At 47.4% G+C, this 23,868-nt stretch overlaps 3 protein-coding genes and 1 non-coding gene across 4 annotated transcripts in view; all 4 read left to right on the forward strand.

Annotated features, from left to right (window-relative positions):
• The first annotated feature begins 2,444 nt into the window (after window positions 1-2,444).
• On the forward strand, window positions 2,445-6,100 carry LOC123739328 (sodium channel and clathrin linker 1-like). Its single transcript, XM_045713725.1, has 7 exons — window positions 2,445-2,450; window positions 2,835-2,977; window positions 3,138-3,330; window positions 4,524-4,720; window positions 4,871-4,949; window positions 5,295-5,390; window positions 5,788-6,100. Exons 2-7 carry the CDS (start codon window positions 2,874-2,876, stop codon window positions 5,848-5,850), a joined length of 732 nt encoding a protein of 243 aa, XP_045569681.1. The 5' UTR covers window positions 2,445-2,450; window positions 2,835-2,873; the 3' UTR covers window positions 5,851-6,100.
• Window positions 6,101-6,597: 497 nt separating this feature from the next.
• Window positions 6,598-7,623, forward strand: LOC123739327 (dynein axonemal heavy chain 6-like; the record flags this gene model as incomplete). Its single annotated transcript, XM_045713724.1, has 3 exons — window positions 6,598-6,751; window positions 7,091-7,388; window positions 7,564-7,623. Coding segments are annotated over exons 2-3 (321 nt in total), but the record flags the coding sequence as incomplete, so codon positions are not given.
• Window positions 7,624-7,627: 4 nt separating this feature from the next.
• LOC106599067 (dynein axonemal heavy chain 6-like) overlaps window positions 7,628-23,868 on the forward strand; it is a gene marked incomplete at its 3' end in the record, with an annotated part of 84,196 nt that continues 67,955 nt past the window's right edge. Inside the window, 12 exon segments of the mRNA XM_045713723.1 lie at window positions 7,628-7,757; window positions 8,231-8,514; window positions 10,319-10,586; window positions 11,636-11,770; window positions 14,796-14,907; window positions 19,382-19,496; window positions 19,741-19,948; window positions 20,781-20,885; window positions 21,101-21,211; window positions 22,657-22,746; window positions 23,036-23,156; window positions 23,456-23,607. Coding sequence (XP_045569679.1) covers window positions 7,683-7,757; window positions 8,231-8,514; window positions 10,319-10,586; window positions 11,636-11,770; window positions 14,796-14,907; window positions 19,382-19,496; window positions 19,741-19,948; window positions 20,781-20,885; window positions 21,101-21,211; window positions 22,657-22,746; window positions 23,036-23,156; window positions 23,456-23,607 — 1,776 coding nt within the window.
• Window positions 7,902-8,021, forward strand: LOC123739329 (small Cajal body-specific RNA 8). Its single transcript, XR_006767669.1, has one exon.

Raw genomic sequence — 23,868 nt, forward strand, 5'->3', positions numbered from 1 at the left:
GGAGGGGGAGTGGAGGAGGACGTGGAGGAGGACCTGGAGAAGGTGAGGGGGAGGAGGAACTGGAGAAGGTGGGGGGAGGAACTGGAGAAGGTGAGGGGGGAGTGGAGGAGGAACTGGAGAAGGTGAGGGGGGGAGTGGAGGGAGGACCTGGAGAAGGTGAGGGGGGGGAGTGGAGAAGGACCTGGAGAAGGTGAGGGGGGGAAATGGAGGAGGAACTGGAGAAGGTGAGGGGGAGTGGAGGAGGAACTGGAGAAGGTGAGGGGGGAGTGGAGGAGGACCTGGAGAAGGTGAAGGGGGGAGTGGAGGAGGAGGACCTGGAGAAGGTGAGGAGGGGAGTGGAGGAGGAGGACCTGGAGGAGGACCTGGAGAAGGTGAGGGGGGGAGTGGAGGAGGACCTGGAGAAGGTGAGGGGCGGGAGTGGAGGAGGAACTGGAGAAGGTGATGGGGGGAGTGGAGGAGGAACTGGAGAAGGTGAGGGGGAGTGGAGGAGGAACTGGAGAAGGTGAAGGGGGGAGTGGAGGAGGACCTGGAGAAGGTGAGGGGGGGAAGTGGAGGAGGACCTGGAGAATGTGAGAGGGGGGGGAGTGGAGGAGGACCTGGAGAAGGTGAGGGGGGGAAATGGAGGAGGAACTGGAGAAGGTGAGGGGGGAGTGGAGGAGGAACTGGAGAAGGTGAGGGGGAGTGGAGGAGGAACTGGAGAAGGTGAGGGGGGAGTGGAGGAGGAACTGGAGAAGGTGAGGGGGGGAGTGGAGGAGGAACTGGAGAAGGTGAGGGGGGGAGTGGAGGAGGAACTGGAGAAGGTGAGGGGGGAGTGGAGGAGGAACTGGAGAAGGTGAGGGGGGAGTGGAGGAGGAACTGGAGAAGGTGAAGGGGGGAGTGGAGGAGGACCTGGAGAAGGTGAGGGGGGAGTGGAGGAGGAACTGGAGAAGGTGAGGGGGGAGTGGAGGAGGAACTGGAGAAGGTGAAGGGGGGAGTGGAGGAGGAGGACCTGGAGGAGGACCTGGAGAAGGTGAGGAGGGGGGGAGTGGAGGAGGACCTGGAGAAGGTGAGGGGGGGAGTGGAGGAGGACCTGGAGAAGGTGAGGGGGGAAGTGGAGGAGGACCTGGAGAAGGTGAGGGGGGGAAGTGGAGGGGGACCTGGAGAATGTGAGGGGGGGGAGTGGAGGAGGACCTGGAGAAGGTGAGGGGGGAAATGGAGGAGGAACTGGAGAAGGTGAGGGGGGAGTGGAGGAGGAACTGGAGAAGGTGAGGGGGGAGTGGAGGAGGACCTGGAGAAGGTGAAGGGGGGAGTGGAGGAGGAGGACCTGGAGAAGGTGAGGAGGGGGAGTGGAGGAGGAGGACCTGGAGGAGGACCTGGAGAAGGTGAGGGGGGAGTGGAGGAGGACCTGGAGAAGGTGAGGGGGGGGAGTGGAGGAGGACCTGGAGAAGGTGAGGGGGGGAGTGGAGGAGGACCTGGAGAAGGTGAGGGGCGGGAGTGGAGGAGGACCTGGAGAAGGTGAGGGGGGGAGTGGAGGAGGAACTGGAGAAGGTGAAGGGGGGAGTGGAGGAGGAACTGGAGAAGGTGAAGGGGGGAGTGGAGGAGGACCTGGAGAAGGTGAGGGGGGGAAGTGGAGGAGGACCTGGAGAATGTGAGGGGGGGGAGTGGAGGATGACCTGGAGAAGGTGAGGGGGGAGTGGAGGAGGAACTGGAGAAGGTGAGGGGGGGAAATGGAGGAGGAACTGGAGAAGGTGAGGGGGGAGTGGAGGAGGAACTGGAGAAGGTGAGGGGGAGTGGAGGAGGAACTGGAGAAGGTGAGGGGGGAGTGGAGGAGGAGGACCTGGAGGAGGACCTGGAGAAGGTGAGGGGGGGGGAGTGGAGGAGGAACTGGAGAAGGTGAGGGGGGAGTGGAGGAGGAACTGGAGAAGGTGAGGGGGGAGTGGAGGAGGAACTGGAGAAGGTGAGGGGGGAGTGGAGGAGGAACTGGAGAAGGTGAGGGGGGAGTGGAGGAGGAACTGGAGAAGGTGAAGGGGGGGAGTGGAGGAGGAACTGGAGAAGGTGAGGGGGGGGAGTGGAGGAGGACCTGGAGAAGGTGAGGGGGGGAGTGGAGGAGGACATGGAGAAGGTGAGGGGGGGAGTGGAGGAGGACCTGGAGAAGGTGAGAGGGGGGGAGTGGAGGAGGAGGACCTGGAGAAGGTGGGGGGGAGTGGAGGAGGAGGACCTGGAGAAGGTGAGGGGGGAGTGGAGGAGGAGGACCTGGAGGAGGACCTGGAGAAGGTGAGGGGGGGAGTGGAGGAGGACCTGGAGAAGGTGAGGGGGAAGTGGAGGAGGACCTGGAGAAGGTGAGGGGGGGAGTGGAGGAGGACCTGGAGAAGGTGAGGGGGGGAGTGGAGGAGGACCTGGAGAAGGTGAGGGGGGGAGTGGAGGAGGACCTGGAGAAGGTGAGGGGGGGAGTGGAGGAGGACCTGGAGAAGGTGAGGGGGGGGAGTGGAGGAGGACCTGGGGAAGGTGAGGGGGGGAGTGGAGGAGGAGGACCTGGAGAAGGTGAGGGGGAGTGGAGGAGGTGAGGGGGGAGTGGAGAAGGTGGAGGAGGAGGACCTGGAGGAGGTGAGGGGGGAGTGGAGGAGGAGCTGGAGGAGGTGAGGGGGGGAGTGGAGGAGGAGGACCTGGTGGAGGTGGGGGGGGGTGGAGGAGGACCTGGAGGAAGTGAGGTGATTGGGGAAGAAGTCATACTATTGTTTTAGTCTTACCAAACTGGATCGTACATTCCTACAGGTGGTGAAAGAACTTAATAGGGAATGGAGGGTATGAAGCATTATAATGCATTATAACCTGTTCCTATGTCATCTGTACTCCAGGTATATAAGGAGGGTAGAGGAGAGCCAGAGTACAGGAAGATGGAGGCCCTCCACCAGAGGTCTCTGAATGCTGAGAGACTGAAGGATGACATGAACATCACCCTGCAGAGCACACAGAACAAGATGAAGAAAATGGAGATGGAGTGAGACATTTCTGTGTGCTTAGTCTGAGCTGCTGATCTGAGATCTGTGTTTAGCTATTAAGTGTGCTTTTTTAGGCTGCCTGTTTCATCTGTCTGGACCCGAGTGTATACAGTACTTTGTAATCTAAATGCCCCCTCTCCCTCCCCTTTCCCCCCGCAGCTACAGTGAGGAGTTGTCCCGGTGCCAGGAGGAGGTGCGGCGGCTGCAGGGGTCTCTGTCTGCTGCCAGGGAGGACTGCAGCGGGGTCAGCGAGGAGCGGCTCCAGCTGCAGCAGGAGAACATGCAGCTCCGCAGGGAGATGGAGGAGCTACGCAAGGCTAGCATGATGACCCAGAGGAGAGCTAAGCAGCAGGTGAGACTACCTGGTTAAACACCTTTAAGACTAGACTGGATGCAGTATGAACGGGAGGGATCAGGATAGAGACCAACTATGCAAGGCTTTGCTGCTCACACAAAGATGGGCAAAACAGCACGTAAGACCAGTCTGTTGAGGTAAACATCTGATAGCACCAGTCTGTAGAGCACAGATAAGAGCTATATGACATTTGAGAGATGGTGAGCCAATGAGAGGTAAAGGAAAACCAGACCACCGGTCAGAGAGAGTGGGAGATGAGGAGGGATACAGGTCTAGCAGGTTGAGGAAGGTGGGAGATGAGGAGGGATACAGGTCTAGCAGGTAGAGAGGAAGGTGGGAGATGAGGAGGGATACAGGTCTAGCAGGTAGAGGAAGGTGGGAGATGAGGAGGGATACAGGTCTAGCAGGTAGAGCAAGGTGGGAGATGAGGAGGGATACAGGTCTAGCAGGTAGAGAGGAAGGTGGGAGATGAGGAGGGATACAGGTCTAGCAGGTAGAGAGGAAGGTGGAAGATGAGGGATACAGGTCTAGCAGGTAGAGGAAGGTGGGAGATGAGGAGGGATACAGGTCTAGCAGGTAGAGGAAGGTGGGAGATGAGGGATAGTGGTCTAGCAGGTAGAGAGGAAGGTGGGAGATGAGGAGGGATACAGGTCTAGCAGGTTGAGAGGAAGGTGGGAGATGAGGAGGGATACAGGTCTAGCAGGTAGAGGAAGGTGGGAGATGAGGAGGGATACAGGTCTAGCAGGTAGAGGAAGGTGGGAGATGAGGAGGGATACAGGTCTAGCAGGTAGAGAGGAAGGTGGGAGATGAGGAGGGATACAGGTCTAGCAGGTAGAGGAAGGTGGGAGATGAGGAGGGATACAGGTCTAGCAGGTAGAGGAAGGTGGGAGATGAGGAGGGATACAGGTCTAGCAGGTAGAGGAAGGTGGGAGATGAGGAGGGATACAGGTCTAGCAGGTAGAGGAAGGTGGGAGATGAGGAGGGATACAGGTCTAGCAGGTAGAGAGGAAGGTGGGAGATGAGGAGGGATACAGGTCTAGCAGGTAGAGAGGAAGGTGGAAGATGAGGGATACAGGTCTAGCAGGTAGAGAGGAAGGTGAAAATAAGATGATGGTTAAACTGGTGGGTAGGTCAAGTCGGAGACACTCACAAACACACACCCACCCTCACTTCCCCCCTTCTCTCCCCAGGTTTCCCAGATGGAGCAGGAGTATTCCCTAAAGGAGCAGGGTCTGGATGCCCGGGTCAGGGAGCTGGAGGAAAGCAGTAGGAGCTCCAGTGCTGAGCTGACCCGCCTCCTCTCTGCCCAGCAGAAGACCAGCCAGCGCTGGAAGGAGGAGGCCAAGACCCTCACCCTGACCTTCCACACCAAACTCACCAGCCTCAAGTTAGTTCAATGTACTGGGTACACCTGGGCGTATCTGACCAGTAAACTGTGATTTGAAGTTCTTACTGACACCCCACCGTAATAGCCCAGTGTCCAGTATGTGTTTGATGATTGGTCGCTCACAACTATAACAAGGTCTGTTGGTTTCAGGGGTGAGCTGAATCGACAGAAGCAACGTTGTCAGGAACTGGAGATCCAGCTGGTGACTGACCACGAGACCATAGTAGAGGTGATTCTAACACACACACATACATACATGCATACATACATACATACATACATACATATATACATACATACATACATACATACATACATACATACATACATATTATATATATACATACATACATACATACATACATACATACCATTTTATAGAAGATAAAAAAGGAACACAGACAATTGTTCAACTTACGTGAATTCAACACACTACTCACATCTTGTAACCAATAGCAACCTGCATCATAATTCATATAATGAGGAAATGTGATGTCACTGTATTGTTGCTGGGTCCAGTAGGGAATGAAGTGTCTCTAATGTTGTGGTTGAAATGTGTCATATTGTTGTCTAGTACGAGAGGCAGATGGCAGAGTATCAGGAGAAGAACAGTCGTCTCCAGAGGCGTTTGACTCAGGCAGAACAGAAGGCAACTACAGCATCACAACAGGTACTAGGGGTCTTACACTGGGGCCAGGGAGAGGCGCACATTGATGATGTCAGCTCAGTTGTCTGATATCCACACAGGGTCATATTTATTGGGCACACTGAAGTAAAACAGTTAAAAAAACGTTGTGCAACAGAAACTAAAAGGGAGTTATTGGACATGTGTAGGTAGCCTCTCCCTGTTTTAGTCAGTGTTACTTAGTTTGGTGTCTAGTGAATAGGACCCTGGATCTTATTGAGATGCAGTACTGGAACGCTGCAGAGCTAGAAACGACGTGTCTCCTGTCTGTTCTACATGATGCATTCTACATGGACACCATCTTTGAAGAAGCCCTGATACTGAGAGGACCTCATTGGCTTTGACTGTTTCTAACACCCATTTTTCTGTCTTTCTCTTTCAGCTGAGTATAATGACGTCACAGAGAAGGAAAACATCGTCCATGGCAGACCTGGAGTCTCTATAGCGGTGTGCAGGGATGGGACTTAAGGGTTTTGGGCACTTGTCCGCTGTTCCATACGATATTTAAAAATATAAAATTGTGGCTAGTTGGCCACAATTTCTACTAGCCAGTCTGAAATGTACTAGCATTGGGCTAGCTTAATTTCCATCCCTGACTGTGTGCATTGCCAACCATTTCTACAGAAATGCCAATGTCTGTTATGGATTTATACCATTCACTGTGATGTCTGTTATTAAAATATATTTAAATTCTCTTTCTGGTGTGTTTTATTGTCATTATTGGGAAATTAGGAAATATTTTTGTGGTCAAACTTTCTGTGGTCATTGTTTTGGGAAATATTAAAATACATTTTCTTGGGTGTTGTCATTTTAAAATTCACTTTCTGTGATCATTGTTGGGAAGTATTTAAATCCACCTTTCTGTGGTGGGATAAATTAACTAAATTAATTCACTGGTTCTTATGGTCATGTTTAATTTGTGTGTGGTTGAGTGACTCTCTCCAGGATGCTCTGTCAGGTTAGACTGGGATAGTATGTGTTTCAATTTTGCAGAATCAAGACGATAACAGGAATGCCTCTGTAGTTTCAACTGCAACACATCTTTGAGGTCCAGAGTTTTACCATGAAGAAGAAACGATGTATGATAGCCCGCGTTCTGTTGGGAATCTAGCTATACAAACCTTGGGAAGTGAATGGTATTAGAGTTCTACTGCAAAGCGCGCATGTGCAGCTGTTGGTCGTCCGCGCCGTGTGCTGGGAGGTGCTGGTTGCTAAGAAACCGGAAACTCACGAGATCACTGTGTTTCCACTTTTGACAAGACAACCAGCGATAAGAAGTGTAGCTAATGTTTTTGATTCTGTAGTTTCTCTACTAATGTCTATGTTAAAGTGCCATTGATAGCTATGTAAGTAATACACCTTGACTTGCTCAGAAATATGTTATAAATTGCTAGCGCTACATTGTTTCTGTTAACCAAACTGACGGTTTGTGGTAACACTTTATATAACCCTCAGCGTTAGCGGATATTGTTGGCTATGTTTGTTTTGAACTCTTTGATTTAACGTTATATTGCAATGTTTATCTCTTGTTGCCAGGTAAGTTGCTAATCAATTGTTATGTCAGTTATGTGTAAGATGACTTGCATGCTACTATAGTTTGCTTTGACACTTGAGCTGATAGACCAAAACGAAAGGGAGAGCTTATCGTTCCCCACCTCCCTCTCCTTCTTCACCCCAACACACAGTATCCACTCAGACCCTGAGAGGCAGTCTGAGGCCACCATGTCTTCGTTCTCCCAGAAGGGGTCCCCTCGCTGCCAGGCTGGCCCAGGGAGAGAGGAGGTGACTGGGGCCCGACAGCAGATGACCCTCCCATTCGCCATGTCCCTGGGCCATGTAGACCCAGAGGCATTGAGAGCCAGGTTGATCTCAGTAGCCCCGAGCCAGGCACAACGCAACCCGGACGCCCTGGTCTTCACACACACCACCAAGGCCCAGGAACGCAGGAGGGCAGGGCAGAGACCCGTACCGCTGGAGATACTGGTGGGTGGGGTGTGTGTGTGAAAAAGAGAGGAATATAGGGACCCAGCCACTTGTAAACGCTGTTTGCGCACAGTAATGTTTTCTAAATATCAGCCTTTGTTCTCACAACCATCCCAGACATCAACTGCCCCATAAGCACATAAACACCTCTATTTACACATCTTCTCTCATTTAGCCAGTCCTGAAGAAGTACCAGGACCACAAGCAGCCAGAGTTCATCCACAGGCAGAACCGGAGAGGCTGATCCAGTCGGGCTGGAAGCCGCCGTCGCCCTCCCTTGCTGGGGTAGAGTGGATGGACATGGCCCCTGACAGACAGAGCTCCACCCTCCACCTCCCTGAGCTGCCTGACCACGTCAAGGAGAAACAGGTGGAAGACTGAGAAGGGCTCTGCTGGACAGATAGATGTCATGCAGATTTGACATGGTTTAATTTGGAATCAAGATTATCTTAACCATGATTTCACTAGTGATATACAGCCATGTTCTGAAATAAAATGATTGATTGTAGACGGTGGGAGGCAGGTACTGAGCTGTGCTCTGTCCGTCACTAGCCCTCCCTATAGCGTCCTCGCTCTCTGATGACCGTGGCAAGCTAAGAGGTATCACAGTGGACCAATACGGGGCAGACAACTGTTAAACTCATAGCCTTTCTTGTTATGTTTTAACCAGTAGTTCCATCAACCTCATTTGAGCCACAGAAGAATTCAGTCCACAATCAATATCTGTCTCTTTTGTTGTCGAGAGACGTAGTACAAAGTCCCCTTTCAGATGTTCATGATGCTTTTCAAAGTCAAATAAATAAATAATAGCCTAACTGACGGTCACTGCTTCCTCCCTCCAGGCTCAGATGACCCAGAGTACCCTGTGTTCCCCCTCTCCCCCCAAACGCCCTCGTTCCTCCAAGTCCACAAAGCCCTCCCCCACCGGACCCTTCCTCCACTCCCCCTTCCCGCTCCCAGCCAGTCACCCCCTCATCTTCAACTCAGCAGAGGATGTGATCCGTGCCAAAATACGCTCCCCGCCGGACATCGTCAGAATCATCCGGAACAACCCTCACCTGGGCTTCCTGTACATGACCTCTACCGCACCCAAGAGCTCCATCAAATATGATGCTTATAACCTCAAGTAAGAGAGGGAGAAACACACACACACCATAACCTACATCAGATATGATGTTTATAACCTCAAGTAAGAGAGGGAGAAACACACACACACCATAACCTACATCAGATATGATGTTTATAACCTCAAGTAAGAGAGGGAGAAACACACACCATAACCTACATCAGATATGATGTTTATAACCTCAAGTAAGAGAGGGAGAAACACACACCCTAACCTACATCAGATATGATGTTTATAACCTCAAGTAAGAGAGGGAGAAACACACACCATAACCTACATCAGATATGATGTTTATAACCTCAAGTAAGAGAGGGAGAAACACACACCATAACCTACATCAGATATGATGTTTATAACCTCAAGTAAGAGAGGGAGAAACACACACACCCTAACCTACATCAGATATGATGTTTATAACCTCAAGTAAGAGAGGGAGAAACACACACACACCATAACCTACATCACATATGATGCTTATAACCTCAAGTAAGAGAGGGAGAAACACACACACACCCTAACCTACATCAGATATGATGTTTATAACCTCAAGTAAGAGAGGGAGAAACACACACACACCCTAACCTACATCAGATATGATGTTTATAACCTCAAGTAAGAGAGGGAGACACACACCATAACCTACATCAGATATGATGTTTATAACCTCAAGTAAGAGAGGGAGAAACACACACACACCCTAACCTACATCAGATATGATGTTTATAACCTCAAGTAAGAGAGGGAGAAACACACACCATAACCTACATCAGATATGATGTTTATAACCTCAAGTAAGAGAGGGAGAAACACACACCATAACCTACATCAGATATGATGTTTATAACCTCAAGTAAGAGAGGGAGACACACACACCATAACCTACATCAGATATGATGTTTATAACCTCAAGTAAGAGAGGGAGAAACACACACCATAACCTACATCAGATATGATGTTTATAACCTCAAGTAAGAGAGGGAGAAACACACAGCATAACCTACATCAGATATGATGTTTATAACCTCAAGTAAGAGAGGCAGAAACACACACCATAACCTACATCAGATATGATGTTTATAACCTCAAGTAAGAGAGGGAGATACACACACCATAACCTACATCAGATATGATGTTTATAACCTCAAGTAAGAGAGGGAGAAACACACACCCTAACCTACATCAGATATGATGTTTATAACCTCAAGTAAGAGAGGCAGAAACACACACACCATAACCTACATCAGATATGATGTTTATAACCTCAAGTAAGAGAGGCAGAAACACACACCCCATAACCTACATCAGATATGATGTTTATAACCTCAAGTAAGAGAGAGAGAAACACACACCATAACCTACATCAGATATGATGTTTATAACCTCAAGTAAGAGAGGGAGATACACACACCATAACCTACATCAGATATGATGTTTATAACCTCAAGTAATCATCGTCAACAAGAGAGAGATGCTACTTCCCAATTATCTCTAATTCCATTTATCCTTGCTCACTTCCCTTCACTAATTTTAATGGAAAGGACTGCCTGGTATAAGAAACATGGTGGAAACTGCCTCTAACCCATACCAGCACCAATTTATTGCTTTTAGATTGTGGGAAGTAGTGAACGAGTGTTCACTTCAGAACAAAGGAGGTATTATTGTGACTCACAAAGAGAGACGAAACAGACACTCACACACACTCATATAAACATTTGAACTCCCAAGTTCTCTATCAAATATAAAAACCTACAACCTTATTCTCACTACCCATCCCGAACTCTCACCTTTGACCTTTTCCCCCCAGGATAGTGACGTATGAGAACATCAACAAGCAGGACTACTCTACCATCAGCCAGCAGGGTGTGACCTGCATCTCTGATACAGAGATGGACTTCCTGCCGTTAGAGCGCTGGGAGCATGAGTACCGATGCCACCGCCGCCTCCTGGCCATCCCGGCCTTCGCCCTCTTCAGGAGGTGGAAGGCCTTCAGAGTGTGGAGGACCAACGTCCGCTCCAAGAAGATCAACACGTGCAAGAAGTCCCTGCAGGAGCGCCTGTTCATCGTCAATGAGGTGGTGGTATTGTTGGGTCCAGTAGTGTTTCCTGTTCAGGATAATGAGGTGGTGGTATTGTTGGGTCCAGTAGTGTTTCCTGGTCAGGATAATGAGGTGGTGGTATTGTTGGGTCCAGTAGTGTTTCCTGGTCAGGATAATGAGGTGGTGGTATTGTTGGGTCCAGTAGTGTTTCTTGGTCAGGATAATGAGGTGGTGGTATTGTTGGGTCCAGTAGTGTTTCCTGGTCAGGATAATGAGGTGGTGGTATTGTTGGGTCCAGTAGTGTTTCCTGGTCAGGATAATGAGGTGGTGGTATTGTTGGGTCCAGTAGTGTTTCCTGGTCAGGATAATGAGGTGGTGGTATTGTTGGGTCCAGTAGTGTTTCCTGGTCAGGACAAGACCTCTACATATGTGTTTATAGTGAAAATGGTCTGTACCATTGACCTGCAGTATGTGTTTATAGTGAAAATGGTCTGTACCATTGACCTGCAGTATGTGTTTATAGTGAAAATGGTCTGTACCATTGACCTGCAGTATGTGTTTATAGTCAAAATGGTCTGTACCATTGACCTGCAGTATGTGTTTATAGTGAAAATGGTCTGTACCATTGACCTGCAGTATGTGTTTATAGTGAAAATGGTCTGTACCATTGACCTGCAGTATGTGTTTATAGTGAAAATGGTCTGTACCATTGACCTGCAGTATGTGTTTATAGTGAAAATGGTCTGTACCATTGACCTGCAGTATGTGTTTATAGTCAAAATGGTCTGTACCATTGACCTGCAGTATGTGTTTATAGTCAAAATGGTCTGTACCATTGACCTGCAGTATGTGTTTATAGTGAAAATGGTCTGTACCATTGACCTGCAGTATGTGTTTATAGTCAAAATGGTCTGTACCATTGACCTGCAGTATGTGTTTGGGCGGGTTCATGTTGTCTGAATGTTACTTAGGATTATTGAAACAATCCTATCTTCCCTATGAGATGTTCATATAATGGAACACAACCAAGGTAGTTACTTTAAGATAATAGGAAGGACCAGTAACAGCTGTGTGTCTGTTTCCAGTCTCTGCGCCCGGCGTTGCTAGACATCAGAGAGATGTGCTACAGGATCAGTGACATGGGGCTTTGTCGCATCCAGAAAGATCACACATACACTCTGGAGGAGTTCCAGGAGGCTCAGTACAAACAGCTGGAGGAGGTACACAGTATGTGTGTCTCTCCCTCTACATGACGTGTCTGTCCCTTTACAAGACGTGTCTGTCCCTTTACATGACGTGTCTGTCCCTTTACATGACGTGTCTCTCCCTTTACATGACGTGTCTGTCCCTCTACATGACGTGTCTCTCCCTCTACATGACGTGTCTCTCCCTCTACATGACGTGTCTGTCCCTCTACATGACGTGTCTGTCCCTCTACATGACGTGTCTGTCCCTCTACATGACGTGTCTGTCCCTTTACATGACGTGTCTCTCCCTCTACATGACGTGTCTGTCCCTCTACATGACGTGTCTGTCCCTCTACATGACGTGTCTCTCCCTCTACATGACGTGTCTGTCCCTCTACATGACGTGTCTGTCCCTCTACATGACGTGTCTGTCCCTCTACATGACGTGTCTGTCCCTTTACATGACGTGTCTCTCCCTCTACATGACGTGTCTGTCCCTTTACATGACGTGTCTGTCCCTTTACATGACGTGTCTGTCCCTTTACATGACGTGTCTGTCCCTTTACATGACGTGTCTGTCCCTCTACATGACGTGTCTGTCCCTTTACATGACGTGTCTGTCCCTTTACATGACGTGTGTGTCCCTTTACATGACGTGTCTGTCCCTTTACATGACGTGTCTGTCCCTTTACATGACGTGTGTGTCCCTTTACATGACGTGTCTGTCCCTCTACATGACGTGTCTGTCCCTCTACATGACGTGTCTGTCCCTTTACATGACGTGTCTCTCCCTCTACATGACGTGTCTGTCCCTTTACATGACGTGTCTGTCCCTTTACATGACGTGTCTGTCCCTCTACATGACGTGTCTGTCCCTTTACATGACGTGTCTGTCCCTCTACATGACGTGTCTGTCCCTTTACATGACGTGTCTGTCCCTCTACATGACGTGTCTCTCCCTTTACATGACGTGTGTGTCCCTTTACATGACGTGTCTGTCCCTTTACATGACGTGTCTGTCCCTGTACATGACGTGTCTGTCCCTTTACATGACGTGTCTCTCCCTCTACATGACGTGTCTGTCCCTTTACATGACGTGTCTGTCCCTTTACATGACGTGTCTGTCCCTTTACATGACGTGTCTGTCCCTTTACATGACGTGTCTGTCCCTTTACATGACGTGTCTGTCCCTCTACATGACGTGTCTGTCCCTTTACATGACGTGTCTGTCCCTTTACATGACGTGTGTGTCCCTTTACATGACGTGTCTGTCCCTTTACATGACGTGTCTGTCCCTGTACATGACGTGTCTGTCCCTTTACATGACGTGTCTGTCCCTTTACATGACGTGTCTGTCCCTTTACATGACGTGTCTGTCCCTCTACATGACGTGTGTGTCCCTTTACATGACGTGTCTGTCCCTTTACATGACGTGTGTGTCCCTCTACATGACGTGTCTGTCCCTTTACATGACGTGTGTGTCCCTTTACATGACGTGTCTGTCCCTTTACATGACGTGTCTCTCCCTTTACATGACGTGTGTCTCTCTGTGTGTCTGTCCCTTTACATGACATATTCTCTGTGTGTCTGTCCCTTTACATGACGTGTCTGTCCCTTTACATTCCATATTCTCTGTGTATCTGTTCCTTTACATGACATATTCTCTGTGTATCTGTTCCTTTACATTACATATTCTCTGTGTATCTGTTCCTTTACATTCCATATTCTCTGTGTATCTGTTCCTTTACATGACATATTCTCTGTGTATCTGTTCCTTTACATTCCATATTCTCTGTGTATCTGTTCCTTTACATGACATATTCTCTGTGTATCTGTTCCTTTACATTCCATATTCTCTGTGTATCTGTTCCTTTACATTCCATATTCTCTGTGTATCTGTTCCTTTACATGACATATTCTCTGTGTATCTGTTCCTTTACATGACATATTCTCTGTGTGTCTGTTCCTTTACATGATGTATTCTCTCTGTGTCTGTTGCTTTACATTACATATTCTCTGTGTATCTGTTCCTTTACATTCCATATTCTCTGTGTATCTGTTCCTTTACATTCCATATTCTCTGTGTATCTGTTCCTTTACATGACATATTCTCTGTGTGTCTGTTGCTTTACATTACATATTCTCTGTGTATCTGTTCCTTTACATGACATATTCTCTGTGTATCTGTTCCTTTACATTCCATATTCTCTGTGTATCTGTTCCTTTACATGACATATTCTCTGTGTGTCTGTTGCTTTACATTACATATTCTCTGTGTGTCTGTTCCTTTACATGATGTATTCTCTATAAACTAGTCACCCAGCAGTGTCTGTCATTATACCCTGATAAAGACAGCTTGTCTGTTCCTTTACATGATGTATTCTCTATAAACTAGTCACCCAGCAGTGTCTGTCATTATACCCTGATAAAGACAGCTTGTCTGTTCCTTTACATGATGTATTCTCTATAAACTAGTCACCCAGCAGTGTCTGTCATTATACCCTGATAAAGACAGCTTGTCTGTTCCTTTACATGATGTATTCTCTATAAACTAGTCACCCAGCAGTGTCTGTCATTATACCCTGATAAAGACAGCTTGTCTGTCCAAACGTTGGATGTTAGGTTATTGCATCTGAGCTCAGTGTGCAGCTCTCCTTTCATTGCTTATGTGTATCTGATGTGAAATGGCTAGCATGTTAGCAGTGCATGCTAGTCGTATTGAATCGGTGCCGTCACCCGCGCTGAGACCTTGAAGTAAACGTTTCCCTTACACTGCAAGGGCCTCAGCATTTGTGTAGCGATGCTGTGTGGGTGACAGTTCTGAGGGGGCCTGGTTCCAGCCCAGGATGGGGCAAGGAGAGGAATGGAAACAATACTGTTACCTGTGTGTCTGTCCCTTTACATGGAAACGTGTGTGTGTGTGTGTGTGTGTGTGTGTGTGTGTGTGTGTGTGTGTGTGTGTGTGTGTGTGTGTGTGTGTGTGTGTGTGTGTGTGTGTGTGTGTGTGTGTGTGTGTGTGTGTGTGTGTGTGTGTGTGTGTGTGTGTGTGTGTGTGCAGGTATCTTCTCGTCTGGAAGAGTTCAGGGAGCTGGTAAAGGAGGTGGCCAGGAGCGCCTGTCACACGGCCATGTTGGAGGCAGGATACACACCTGACTATAACTACAACACAGGTACACACACACCTGACTATAACTACAACACAGGTACACACACACCTGACTATAACTACAACACAGGTACACACACACCTGACTATATCTACAACACAGGTACACACACACCTGACTATAACTACAACACAGGTACACACACACCTGACTATATCTACAACACAGGTACACACACACCTGACTATATCTACAACACAGGTACACACACACCTGACTATAACTACAACACAGGTACACACACACACCTGACTATAACTACAACACAGGTACACACACACCTGACTATATCTACAACACAGGTACACACACACCTGACTATAACTACAACACAGGTACACACACACCTGACTATAACTACAACACAGGTACACACACACCTGACTATAACTACAACACAGGTACACACACACCTGACTATAACTACAACACAGGTACACACACACCTGACTATATCTACAACACAGGTACACACACACCTGACTATAACTACAACACAGGTACACACACACACCTGACTATAACTACAACACAGGTACACACACACACCTGACTATAACTACAACACAGGTACACACACACCTGACTATATCTACAGCACAGGTACACACACACCTGACTATAACTACAACACAGGTACACACACACCTGACTATAACTACAACACAGGTACACACACACCTGACTATATCTACAACACAGGTACACACACACCTGACTATATCTACAACACAGGTACACACACACCTGACTATAACTACAACACAGGTACACACACACCTGACTATATCTACAACACAGGTACACACACACCTGACTATATCTACAACACAGGTACACACACACCTGACTATAACTACAACACAGGTACACACACACCTGACTATATCTACAACACAGGTACACACACACACCTGACTATATCTACAACACAGGTACACACACACCTGACTATAACTACAACACAGGTACACACACACCTGACTATATCTACAACACAGGTACACACACACCTGACTATATCTACAACACAGGTACACACACACCTGACTATAACTACAACACAGGTACACACACACCTGACTATATCTACAGCACAGGTACACACACACCTGACTATAACTACAACACAGGTACACACACACCTGACTATAACTACAACACAGGTACACACACACACCTGACTATAACTACAACACAGGTACACACACACCTGACTATAACTACAACACAGGTACACACACACCTGACTATAACTACAACACAGGTACACACACACCTGACTATAACTACAACACAGGTACACACACACCTGACTATAACTACAACACAGGTACACACACACCTGACTATAACTACAACACAGGTACACACACACACCTGACTATAACTACAGCACAGGTACACACACACCTGACTATAACTACAACACAGGTACACACACACCTGACTATAACTACAACACAGGTACACACACACACCTGACTATAACTACAACACAGGTACACACACACCTGACTATAACTACAACACAGGTACACACACACCTGACTATATCTACAGCACAGGTACACACACACCTGACTATAACTACAACACAGGTACACACACACCTGACTATAACTACAACACAGGTACACACACACCTGACTATATCTACAGCACAGGTACACACACACACCTGACTATAACTACAACACAGGTACACACACACCTGACTATAACTACAACACAGGTACACACACACCTGACTATAACTACAACACAGGTACACACACACACCTGACTATAACTACAACACAGGTACACACACACCTGACTATAACTACAACACAGGTACACACACACCTGACTACAACACAGGTACACACACACACCTGACTATAACTACAACACAGGTACACACACACCTGACTATATCTACAACACAGGTACACACACACCTGACTATATCTACAACACAGGTACACACACACCTGACTATAACTACAGCACAGGTACACACACACCTGACTATATCTACAACACAGGTACACACACACCTGACTATATCTACAACACAGGTACACACACACCTGACTATATCTACAACACAGGTACACACACACCTGACTATATCTACAACACAGGTACACACACACCTGACTATAACTACAGCACAGGTACACACACACCTGACTATAACTACAACACAGGTACACACACACACCTGACTATAACTACAACACAGGTACACACACACCTGACTATAACTACAACACAGGTACACACACACACCTGACTATATCTACAACACAGGTACACACACACCTGACTATAACTACAGCACAGGTACACACACACCTGACTATAACTACAACACAGGTACACACACACACCTGACTATAACTACAACACAGGTACACACACACCTGACTATAACTACAACACAGGTACACACACACACCTGACTATAACTACAACACAGGTACACACACACCTGACTATAACTACAGCACAGGTACACACACACCTGACTATAACTACAACACAGGTACACACACACACCTGACTATAACTACAACACAGGTACACACACACCTGACTATAACTACAACACAGGTACACACACACACCTGACTATAACTACAACACAGGTACACACACACCAGACTCTAACTACAACACAGGTACACACACACACCTGACTATAACTACAACACAGGTACACACACACCTGACTATAACTACAACACAGGTACACACACACCTGACTATATCTACAACACAGGTACACACACACCTGACTATAACTACAACACAGGTACACACACACACCTGACTATAACTACAACACAGGTACACACACACCTGACTATAACTACAACACAGGTACACACACACACCTGACTATATCTACAACACAGGTACACACACACACCTGACTATAACTACAACACAGGTACACACACACCTGACTATAACTACAACACAGGTACACACACACACCTGACTATAACTACAACACAGGTACACACACACCTGACTATAACTACAACACAGGTACACACACACCTGACTATATCTACAACACAGGTACACACACACCTGACTATAACTACAGCACAGGTACACACACACCTGACTATAACTACAACACAGGTACACACACACACCTGACTATAACTACAACACAGGTACACACACACCTGACTATAACTACAACACAGGTACACACACACACCTGACTATAACTACAACACAGGTACACACACACCTGACTATAACTACAACACAGGTACACACACACACCTGACTATAACTACAACACAGGTACACACACACCTGACTATAACTACAACACAGTGTGTGTACTCCAGAGGGGACAGACAGTGGAGTGAGTCTGAAGTGTGTGTTCTCCAGAGGGGACAGACAGTGGAGTGAGTCTGAAGTGTGTGTACTCCAGAGGGGACAGACAGTGGAGTGAGTCTGAAGTGTGTGTTCTCCAGAGGGGACAGACAGTGGAATGAGTCTGAAGTGTGTGTTCTCCAGAGGGGACAGACAGTGGAGTGAGTCTGAAGTGTGTGTTCTCCAGAGGGGACAGACAGTGGAATGAGTCTGAAGTGTGTGTTCTCCAGAGGGGACAGACAGTGGAGTGAGTCTGAAGTGTGTGTTCTCCAGAGGGGACAGACAGTGGAATGAGTCTGAAGTGTGTGTTCTCCAGAGGGGACAGACAGTGGAGTGAGTCTGAAGTGTGTGTACTCCAGAGGGGACAGACAGTGGAGTGAGTCTGAAGTGTGTGTTCTCCAGAGGGGACAGACAGTGGAGTGAGTCTGAAGTGTGTGTACTCCAGAGGGGACAGACAGTGGAGTGAGTCTGAAGTGTGTGTACTCCAGAGGGGACAGACAGTGGAGTGAGTCTGAAGTGTGTGTTCTCCAGAGGGGACAGACAGTGGAGTGAGTCTGAAGTGTGTGTTCTCCAGAGGGGACAGACAGTGGAATGAGTCTGAAGTGTGTGTACTCCAGAGGGGACAGACAGTGGAGTGAGTCTGAAGTGTGTGTTCTCCAGAGGGGACAGACAGTGGAGTGAGTCTGAAGTGTGTGTACTCCAGAGGGGACAGACAGTGGAGTGAGTCTGAAGTGTGTGTACTCCAGAGGGGACAGACAGTGGAGTGAGTCTGAAGTGTGTGTTCTCCAGAGGGGACAGACAGTGGAATGAGTCTGAAGTGTGTGTACTCCAGAGGGGACAGACAGTGGAGTGAGTCTGAAGTGTGTGTTCTCCAGAGGGGACAGACAGTGGAGTGAGTCTGAAGTGTGTGTACTCCAGAGGGGACAGACAGTGGAGTGAGTCTGAAGTGTGTGTACTCCAGAGGGGACAGACAGTGGAGTGAGTCTGAAGTGTGTGTTCTCCAGAGGGGACAGACAGTGGAATGAGTCTGAAGTGTGTGTACTCCAGAGGGGACAGACAGTGGAGTGAGTCTGAAGTGTGTGTTCTCCAGAGGGGACAGACAGTAAGCAGTCACCAGAGATTGAGCTGCTGTTTGAAGAGGCTCCAGAGAAGATGAGTTACACAGAACAGGCCAACAAGAGGTACCACTGTAGACGCCTCACCTGGTGGGTACCACACACACACTCACACTATCTTGCTACACACTCCTGTATACTGTTTCATTATTTCCCAGTCTAATTTCCACATAAATCTGTTTCTCTGCCATGCTACATTATTGAAGCCCTCCTATCCACTACACACACACCATCTCTCACACACACGTTCCATTTCTACCAGTACTTTGAGCTGGAGTGCTGTACCTGTCCAGGTGTCATGACGGAAGCCCCTTCCTACTCTGTCTTGTTCTAGTTTCATCCGGTTGGCTGACTACCTGATGGTGAACACCATGCACATCCTGGCTGTGAGCTCTGTGGCCAAACTACTGGCCGTCCTGCAGGATCAGACTCAGCACACCCCAACACACGCTGTCATCCACAGCTGGGCCGACACCGATGCTGCCAACGCTGCTGCTGCAGCTGGAGACGGAGGTGGCGCCACGGAGGACTCCGACAAGAAGGTACAGCAAGACCGACTGTTTCCTCTCCTCTGGGACCCCCAGCCGTTCCATGGATTGGATCTATTCCAGAACTAGACCACCTGATTCAACCGGTTAACTGATCATCAAACCGTTGGCCAGGTGAATCAGGTGAGGTAGTTCAGAGCTGCTCCATGAAGGTCGCTGAGGGGAGGTTTGAAAAAGGCCTCAGGGACAGATTCTCAGACATGGATGTAGCCTGCGCTGACTAAAAAACATAGACAGTTTGGTTGTTTAGCTACAAAACCCACACAACTATGGAGCAAAACAGACCGGGTTGGCTTCGTGTTTATCGACAACATAAATACATTTAAACAATGACCACTTTTTTGTCTCTCAAATACATTGTGACAGTTGTTGATTAGCTATGAGTCAAAACGACATGGCATCAATAACAAGATAAAACAGGCTGGAACGAGCCGCCTACGATTCTCCACATGGCAGCCCCATCGATGGGCAAGCATCATTTCAACCAACTCGTCTCAGTGGAGATTCTCCAGTGGACCACTAGGCTTTCTAAAACCAGAGGCCTGTTTAGGAGAGTTTAAAGCTACAGAGGGAGATGTATTGTGTGTGTTATCGTCTGTCTTGTAGAATGGGGAATACAGTCAGCTTTCTGCCTGCATCCTTCTAACAAGTTTACTAAACGGAATAGTGGGTTCCTTTTGTTGTGACAATCCCTTCCCCTTTAACTGTGTATTAACCCCTGTGTGTGTGTGTGTGTGTGTGTGTGTGTGTGTGTGTGTGTGTGTGTGTGTGTGTGTGTGTGTGTGTGTGTGTGTGTGTGTGTGTGTGTGTGTGTTGTGTACCTCAGGCTACGGAGCCCACGGTGGAGGCTGTTCATCTACCCATGTTTGTGTCGGAGCTGATGCTGGAGACCCACGCTCTGACCTACGAACCCTCCGTAGACGTCTTCCAGGTCTGTAACCCCTGACCTCTCACCTTTCAGCTCACTGACGATGTCATCGTTCTGCAACATATCAACATGGCTCTGAATTTGTAACTTTTTTTGTTTGTAACAATGTATCTCTCTTGCACTCTCTTTATGCGTGTGTCTGTATGTGTGTCTGTCTGTGTTTGTGTGTGCGTGTCTGTGTATGTATGTGTGTGTGTGTGTGTGTATTCCCCTAACAGGAGTGTGTGTCAGAGATCATCTCTAGGTTCCAGGAGACAGTGTTGTCATTAGTTGTGCTGGTGACTGACTCCTACTTTGATGCCTTCACTCAGCCCATGATCAACAGCAAGGTGTGAAACACTACCACTGACTAATAAAAAACGTTTTTTTTAGCAGATAGCTAGGTGAGACAACTACACCTGTTATAGTGAGTACATTTTTCCTCAAAGAAGCTATCAGCAAAGTCCGTGCTAGTAGGAACAAGTCAAGTGCAGGAGTTAGTTCACCAAAGCCAAGGGTGTTGTTTAGTTTAGTTGGAGTTTTCCAGACATAGATTCAACCTAGTTCTAGAATTTAAAGCAATGTGAAGAATCTTCATTGAAAGTTCTGTTCAGTATTAGTGTTGGTCTGTGTCCGGGAAACCATCCCTAAATGTTTTAATAGCCTGATATCTGATGACCATTCACCAAGAACAAGATGGCTGTTGTCCAGTTAGAGATACTATCCTATCATAACATGGTTGTATTCCACTACCATTCAGGTGGAGGAGATGTAATCCAGTTAGAGATACTATCCTATCATAACATGGTTGTATTCCACTACCATTCAGGTGGAGGAGATGTAATCCAGTTAGAGATACTATCCTATCATAACATGGTTGTATTCCACTACCATTCAGGTGGAGGAGATGTAATCCAGTTAGAGATACTATCCTATCATAACATGGTTGTATTCCACTACCATTCAGGTGGAGGAGATGTAATCCAGTTAGAGATACTATCCTATCATAACATGGTTGTATTCCACTACCATTCAGGTGGAGGAGATGTAATCCAGTTAGAGATACTATCCTATCATAACATGGTTGTATTCCACTACCATTCAGGTGGAGGAGATGTAATCCAGTTAGAGATACTATCCTATCATAACATGGTTGTATTCCACTACCATTCAGGTGGAGGAGATGTAATCCAGTTAGAGATACTATCCTATCATAACATGGTTGTATTCCACTACCATTCAGGTAGAGGAGATGTAATCCAGTTAGAGATACTATCCTATCATAACATGGTTGTATTCCACTACCATTCAGGTGGAGGAGATGTAATCCAGTTAGAGATACTATCCTATCATAACATGGTTGTATTCCACTACCATTCAGGTAGAGGAGATGTAGTCCAGTTAGAGATACTATCCTATCATAACATGGTTGTATTCCACTACCATTCAGGTGGAGGAGATGTAATCCAGTTAGAGATACTATCCTATCATAACATGGTTGTATTCCACTACCATTCAGGTAGAGGAGATGTAATCCAGTTAGAGATACTATCCTATCATAACATGGTTGTATTCCACTACCATTCAGGTGGAGGAGATGTAATCCAGTTAGAGATACTATCCTATCATAACAGGGTTGTATTCCACTACCATTCAGGTAGAGGAGATGTAATCCAGTTAGAGATACTATCCTATCATAACATGGTTGTATTCCACTACCATTCAGGTGGAGGAGATGTAATCCAGTTAGAGATACTATCCTATCATAACATGGTTGTATTCCACTACCATTCAGGTGGAGGAGAAGACGTGTGGTGACGGCCCTGGTCTGGAGGCCATGTTAGAGGATGATAAACACCTGCTGAACATCATCCTGGACATCAAGGTCAGCATTCTGTGTCCTTTTTAAAGGTCATTTCAATTAGCTAAGTGGATTGTAATTGTCTTGGACATTTTGGTGTCAACTTGGTGTCTATAATGATTCCTAATGCCAAAGCTCTCTAAATCTGTTGTGGCAGTTAAAGGACTATCACGGTCCAATGTTTTGTTATCTTGCCTCTTTGTCCTTGTGCCCTGATTCCCTGAGTGTTCGTCTAACTGGCTGCTTCATTAAGAAGTTTGTTTTGTTGTCTCTCCTCGTCTCCCTCTTCCTCCTCCTCTCGCTCCCCTCTCAGCAATCGCTCCAGTTTGCGTTTGACTCGGCCAGCGTGTACGCGCGCACCTTTGAGAGCTTCCGCGTCTTCTACAGAGAGAATGAGAGTCTGGACCTGGACGCGCTCAGAGATCAAGATCACGGTACCGTAGCAACACTCTTCATCATCATCACCAACATCATCAATTAAATGAACTTACTAGGGAACAGAGAAAAATGGATTAGCCAAGGCACTCCTTTTCAGTATATAGCTTTGAGTTTCTACATTCAACACAAATACCACAGCAGCATATCCATTTTGTCTCAGTTCATTCAGACTTTTGGATCCAGTGAGGATGTTTTCTGTATATTTCACAGTGGCAAATCAACACTCCCCATCTCTCTTTTTTAAACTGTCTAGAGAGTCATCATGTGACTCTGTACCCTGTCCTGTTCCCTGTAGGAGTGGCGTTCTTCACTGAGAGTCTGGAGAAGTACCACGGCCAACATAAAGAGACCCTGGCCATCAAACAGAAGAGACACCTGGGCCTGCTGCTGGTAGACACCACTCTGCTCAAAGGGAAGCTCATCCCCTCACCACTACGCTGTCTGAAGGTAGGAGGAGAGGATCACACAATTACCCAGTGTTAAATCACCCCCTAGACCCTGGGCCTTTGCACTGTGGAGATCTGAAACTTTTTAATTGGTATTAGCAATATGTATAAATATAAACTTCCACTTAGCCTATCAGAGGGCAAATTTGAGCTATTACCAAATTGCTTACACATGTCAAATCCTCTCGGTTCTCCACAAGTCCATAGGGCATAGGGTCAAGCGGTGGATTTGGGATTGGGCCGTCCATCCACTGACCAACAT

This window comes from Salmo salar, unplaced genomic scaffold (assembly GCF_905237065.1).
Source record: "Salmo salar unplaced genomic scaffold, Ssal_v3.1, whole genome shotgun sequence".
NCBI lineage: Eukaryota > Metazoa > Chordata > Actinopteri > Salmoniformes > Salmonidae > Salmo > Salmo salar.